Below are 6,294 nucleotides of genomic sequence, written 5' to 3'. Positions count from 1 at the left end.
CACACACACACACACACACACACACACACACACACACACTTCTCTCTCCCTCTCTCTCGATCGAATAATTAATTCAAGTAGCTAAATGTTATAATTAATTAATTCAAATAAATGTGATCTTACCACACTATTTCATCTGTCTGATCTGTAGTGTGTAGAATACTGAGCTAACGAGCCGTAGCTTCGTGTCAGTCTTGTCTTCACGTCGTGCATTAAAATAGTTTAAAGCAGTGTATAAAAAAGCCAAAAAAATATTGTGATGTTCACGTGTATCAATATTTTCTTACACCTCTACAACCGATGGCTGTGGGCGGGCAGAGTTGTAATCTTCCCCATAAAATTCTTCTAAAATGTTACTAACAATTAGGGCTGTCAGTAGATTAACATTTTTCATCTAATTAATCACACCCTGTTTCTGTGATTAATCGCACACTTCATGAAATTAAGCATAGACCATTTATCTTGATTCATATGTTTATTTTGTCATCATTTGCTATATCCAGCAAAGTAAACCAACCTTTTTTTCTGTGATTAATCGCACACTTCATGAAATTAAGCATAGACCATTTATCTTGATTCATATGTTTATTTTGTCATCATTTGCTATATCCAGCAAAGTAAACCAAAAGATTGAAGGGTGATTCTCAAAAATCTGTATTTTCTGCAAGCTATTTCAAGATAAATTTAGATGTCTTTCCATAAAAGGACACTTAGAAACTCCGAAAGGACACCAAAGAACCAAATGATATGAGGAGCCCATATAAGCACATATGAAAAAAAAAATGCTAAAAAATATCAGAATTGTATAGTACAGGGGTGTCCAAACTTTTCCTAAAGAAATTTTGGCAAACAAAACTCAGAATTGTCTAGTATGTGTACAGTGCAACAGCAAAGTGCTTTTTTACATTTTAGAGAAGTTAAGTTGCGATACCGAACAGGACCAAATGGAGATGCCAAAAACTCCTAAACCAACCGCCTGCTGACTGCATATATCTACTACAGTACACGGATCCATTCAAAATAACTAAACACCGCAACATACACATGACAAATCAAAACATTATCGTGAATGTGTGTGGAAACAACGTGAATGTACGGAAATGTCTGTGCCTGTGCATAAATACAATGTGCGATCAGTGCGTCAAGAGCACTCATACACGCATTAATATAACGGACTCACGCGTGCTTACTGTACGACTCCTGTACGCCACTGCAACCGACTTTACCTTGATTGCAGTCTTCATCCATCAAAACTTTACTAGCGAGACACTGGTTATCCAGTCGAGAAAACGTAGTTTGCGTCTCATCTGGCCATACAGCAGTGGGATGTGTTGACATTCTGTTCAGTCTGTACTTAACACTCTTCAGAGACAATCACAGAAATATGACAGAGATCGTGTTTTAAAGCGAAACACACTGGAATAATTCACTGAAAACGCAACGTGAGTCTCTGTTCTCTCTTCAATCTCTGATGTAGGGCTGCACGATTAATCGAAATTAAATCGCAAAGACGATAAATCGCGATTACGCAGAAGTTGCGATTGTCATGCGTATCTTTCAGTGAAGCACAGTTCTGTGATCCGTAATAAATCTCCATCCGATAGCCAGAGGGCGCTCTCGCTTGGAAACTCCAAATACACCCCGCAAAAGAAATCCAGGAAATCCCTGTAGCGGTTGCTGAATAAACAGAAGATTTAACTGCTTTCATTTATTCACCGTGACTAATAAACACACGACTATGACAATATATGGTTTATCTGAGTTCGTCTTATTATAATGTTTATTATAATAAAGCATATAATAATGCAATGCTAATCGACATAGCCTTTATCACTGCTTAGAATACTATGAAATATGTTGCTTGCCTTATTCTGTGTAAGAAGCTACATCATCTCGTTATGAAGTGAGTTTGGAGTAAAAATATGTTATTTAATGTGGTATTTTCACATGCTTTTAGATGGAATAGCATTGACTACACAGAGCCGTAGTTCACGTAGCTTGTCATTGTCGTTAAGGATTGTAAAAATCGTATATGTTAATGCATTAACGCGTAATACTAACAATATATATTTCTGCTTCATCATTTGACCAAAATTTACATTGGATCGTAGTCAGAAGTTATTACAAACACTCAGTGGTGATTGATAGTGACTTTTAAGTAAGTGTTGTATTAATTGTCATGTGTAGCTTGAAGCTAATTGTATCTATAATTTCTCTGTTACGCATATATGATTTTATTTCATGAATTATTTTATCAAAAGAAATCACATAAGTTCATAAGATTTTAAATTATAGTGATATAATTTATATCGGGATCAGAGGGATGTGATGGTGGGCAAGCCATATAATGCCAGAATAAAGTAATGCCTTACAACTTACACATCTGTGTTCAGATCACCTTTTCTCCTGACAAAATCAGTGTAATGGCAAAATTTCCATCCCCTGAATGTACACTTTTCCATATTTCAAGCTTTCCTGATGCACTGGTGGCTTAATGTGCCTGTGTAAGTCATAAAAATTATGAAAGTAAATCTAGGAATTATTGGATTTTTGGATTTCAAATCAGTAGGGGTACTAGTACTAGTTACTGCCCAACACTGTTAGTTACATACTGTATTTACTTTTAAATTTATTCATTTTGCAGATAATTTTATCCAAAATGACTTACAAATTAAATACATCTGCAATTTTTCACACAATGCCAATGTAAAAGTGTAAACTAGATAAGTACAGAAAGAGGTGATATATAGAAGAGGGAACTTAAAAAAAAATTATAGTAAATGTCGTTTTCACTTTTGCCGCATTTCACAAAGTTTTGCTTCACTTTGACGTGTGCGTTATTTTTCAATAATTCATGACTTACCTGATTATTTGTTAGTCTTAACATTATTATTAGTCCTAGTGCGCATGATTACAAATTTTATATGGTGTTTAGTACCTGTCATGTTTTTACTCTAGCCTCCAGGAGCACAGCGCCGTTTCTTTTTAAATCTGGTGTGACCGGACTGCTGGTGACTTATGTCAGTGATGAGAAGGAGCTTTTTGAAGAGGTCACAAACATTCTTAGAATGTAGGTTAACGATGTATATTTTGGATTTTCTTTCTTGTATGTAGGGCTGCAACTAACAATTATTTTGCTAATTGATTGAGCTGATGATTATTTCTACATTATACTACAGGGCTGTTGAATCTGCTTGAATGTGATTGACTGACAAACATTTTAAGGTGTGCAATTATTTTCAGGGAAACGCACAGCTAATGTAGTTGCAGGCAGGTCTTCACCACATTATGTCCATATCACTTCGCCAAATGATTTTAGTTATTTCAAAGGTCTACAACAATCTACAACGACAAAAGAACCAAAACCCACAATGACGCTGACCAAGCAAATAAATATAGTAAACAATATAATAAAAAAATTACAAATTATTTCCATCTTTTTACCACAAAATGACGTTTTATTATGTACGAAAAGCACATCTCCCGCTCTCTCTCCCATACAAATGCACACACATACAGTACTACGGACACACATCCACACAGAAACGTGTTGTCATTGCGGCACTGACGATTTTTCAGTAAAATAGTCTAGCAAATTAAAAGCTATAGAACATTTCTCACTAGCGAGATAATAATGGCACTGTTCTTGAAACGGATGAATTTACAGTTTCGCTAGTAGTAGAGACGCTCCGACGTGAAGTGGAGGGGCCGTTACACCTTGGGTGTGCATTACTTTCTAATAATTCTATGGCCCATTGTCAATTATCCCTTACATATAGAATTAAAAGTAAAAAAAAAAAAAGGGGGATTAAGAAAAGGACATTTTTATTGGGCAAAAAAAAATGGTCCAAATGAAGTGGGTGCAGCCCCACCTTTAATGAATAATCATTTTGCAAATCTTGCATTGAACTCAGGATTTGAAAAGCAGTCGTCAGTAAATGATGGGAACACAATGAAAAATTAGTTATACTACTGTGGTGTCACAGTAAAATTTAATTTTAACCACTGACTCTTCACATACTCATTTGGGAGTACATACAAAGTTGTTTTGCCGATCAGCAAACAGGGTCTTCTAGACAATGCAACAACACGAACCAGACTCCTCTTCCTCTGCTACAACTACAGTGTCTGAGGGTGGATCAAAGTACTTGTTTGTGGACAGCTAATGAAGACAGTTTTGCAAATGTGTTAGAAACCTACGTGGATTTGTGCAGAAAATAAGACAAATTATTGACGGCTCGTTTCAGGCAGTTCTAGTTCTTTCTTTTAGGAGATTTTAGGACAATTTTTGTGCACTTTGATCTCTGAAACTTTGCAGACCTTTTACATTCACAAACAGCTATATTACAAACAACATTGAAGGTCATATCCAAAAAAGCATAACAGGAGCACTTTAATTTGAATGACTCATATTTGGACAACTTGGGTTGTACACATTTCATGCAGTAACTCACTCTGATTTGGCCTTAAAAAGACTTTCCAGTCACAGCAGACAGGCCTGACTATTCTTATAATGAGACTATTTTCATAATCATGTTTATGGATTAGATGTTGCAGCCCTACTTGTATATGCTGATATTGGGTAAAGTCTTTATTTAAATGTAAAAGAAATAGTTCACCAAAAAATGAAAATTGTCATTTATTTTTATTCTAGATGTTCTGAACTTACGGTATTTTTTTCCTGTTGAACACAAAAGGAAAAGTTTCAAGTAGCTCTTTTCCATGCAATAATTTGTCATTGTGACCATTATATAATCCACCAAACAGGACAAAATGTCACTGAATATATTTTCTTCCACTGCCATTCAGGAGTTGCTCTCAAATTAAACTGGAGCAGGGGTAATGATCATCTGTAAATATAGACCTATCAGGCTAAAGTTAGCATTTTCCAAGATCTCCTATTGTACCTTTAAACTGCTGTCACTATAAAATACACAATACACATTTTCTTTTTTTTTTACCTTAATGGTTGTTATGGTCATATGGAAAAGAATGCTTTACTATTATCATTTTGTGTTCAACAGAAAATAAAAAAATATTAGGTTGAGTACATTTTTACTGAATTTTGAGGATGATTATGATAAGCTATACATACTGCACAGCAAATAAGCTCATGACCCCCCCCAACACCACCAGGTATGACCCAGACATTCTTGTTGGATATGAGGTCCAGATGCACTCTTGGGGGTACCTACTGCAACGTGCATCAACACTCAGTGTGGACCTGTGCCAGCAACTCTCCCGTGTGCCAGGTAAGGTTACCTTATTTAGTAGTAGTGTACATGTTTATTACCCGTTTTGCTTTATTTTACCGTCAGAAATAGTTCCAAACCACAGCAGAACTGTTGTGCCTTTCTAAGCAACACACAGCAGCTTCAATACTAACTGATTTTTTTTTTTTATGAATCGAGTGAGCCAATGTTTCAGTGAAAAATACAAAAAAGCGTGCACATCCCAAAAACCCAAAGGCTCAGGTGCAGGACAAAAATAACATCAATACAAACAACGAAACGTTGTACCAATAAATTCTTTGGGAGCAGTCTGTCAGTGTGCAGACAATTTTTTTTGTTTCCAATGTTTCAGTGACCCATTCATAAAGACACTTGATTTGTTTCTGAATGCATCAGCCGTTCGAATGAACTGGTTGAGTGAATGACTGAATGACTCAATCATTAAGACCTACTTAAGGCTTTAGTTTTATATTTACAGTATAATTTAATTAAAAACATATTTCAATATTTGTTTAAACATATTAATGCCCATTTAAAACACGTTAATCTCATAGCATTAATTATGCAATTCTAATTTGCAGTGTAAATGCCTTCATGCCACCTCTGAACAGTCTGTGTATATGTATATATCGTGTATCCCTATATAGCTATCCCTAAATGCCACTTCAGATGCAGCTTCTGAAAACTGAAAATGTTAAGGCCACATTGTAGCCTTTGGTGTCATTAAAATTTTGTTGAATCAAAATGTTTCTTTTTAAAGCTTCTTTTTATAATGTCTATTCAATGTTTTTCTCATTTAACACATATAAAATATATACATCCAGCTCTGAAAGAAATTAAGAGATCACTGCAAAATTCAATTTCTATGAATTTACTATATAGGTACAGTTAGGTCTATATACTGTATATTTGGACAAGCACAATTTTTGTTATTTTAGCTGTTTACCAAAACATGTTCAAGTTACAGTTATATAATGAATATGTGCTTGAAGTACACACTCAGCTTTAATTCAAGGGTATTCACATCCAAATTGGAGGAGGGGTTTAGGTATGACAGCTCTTT

At 35.1% G+C, this 6,294-nt stretch overlaps 1 protein-coding gene across 2 annotated transcripts in view; it reads left to right on the top strand.

Moving 5' to 3' along the window:
• The window catches only part of LOC107712405 (DNA polymerase zeta catalytic subunit-like), a 59,861-nt gene that overhangs the window by 31,200 nt on the left and 22,367 nt on the right, over positions 1-6,294 (top strand). For both annotated transcript variants that reach the window (XM_016517649.1, XM_016517656.1), the window contains exons 16-17: positions 2,959-3,070; positions 5,137-5,252. In XM_016517649.1, coding sequence (XP_016373135.1) covers positions 2,959-3,070; positions 5,137-5,252 — 228 coding nt within the window. The remainder of the gene's footprint in view (positions 1-2,958; positions 3,071-5,136; positions 5,253-6,294) is intronic.

Source organism: Sinocyclocheilus rhinocerous, unplaced genomic scaffold (assembly GCF_001515625.1).
Source record: "Sinocyclocheilus rhinocerous isolate Xijiao unplaced genomic scaffold, SAMN03320098_v1.1 scaffold2418, whole genome shotgun sequence".
NCBI classification, from domain to species: domain Eukaryota; kingdom Metazoa; phylum Chordata; class Actinopteri; order Cypriniformes; family Cyprinidae; genus Sinocyclocheilus; species Sinocyclocheilus rhinocerous.
The sequence above is the reverse complement of the archived record's forward strand: the minus strand, read 5'-3'. Positions and strand labels throughout refer to the sequence as shown.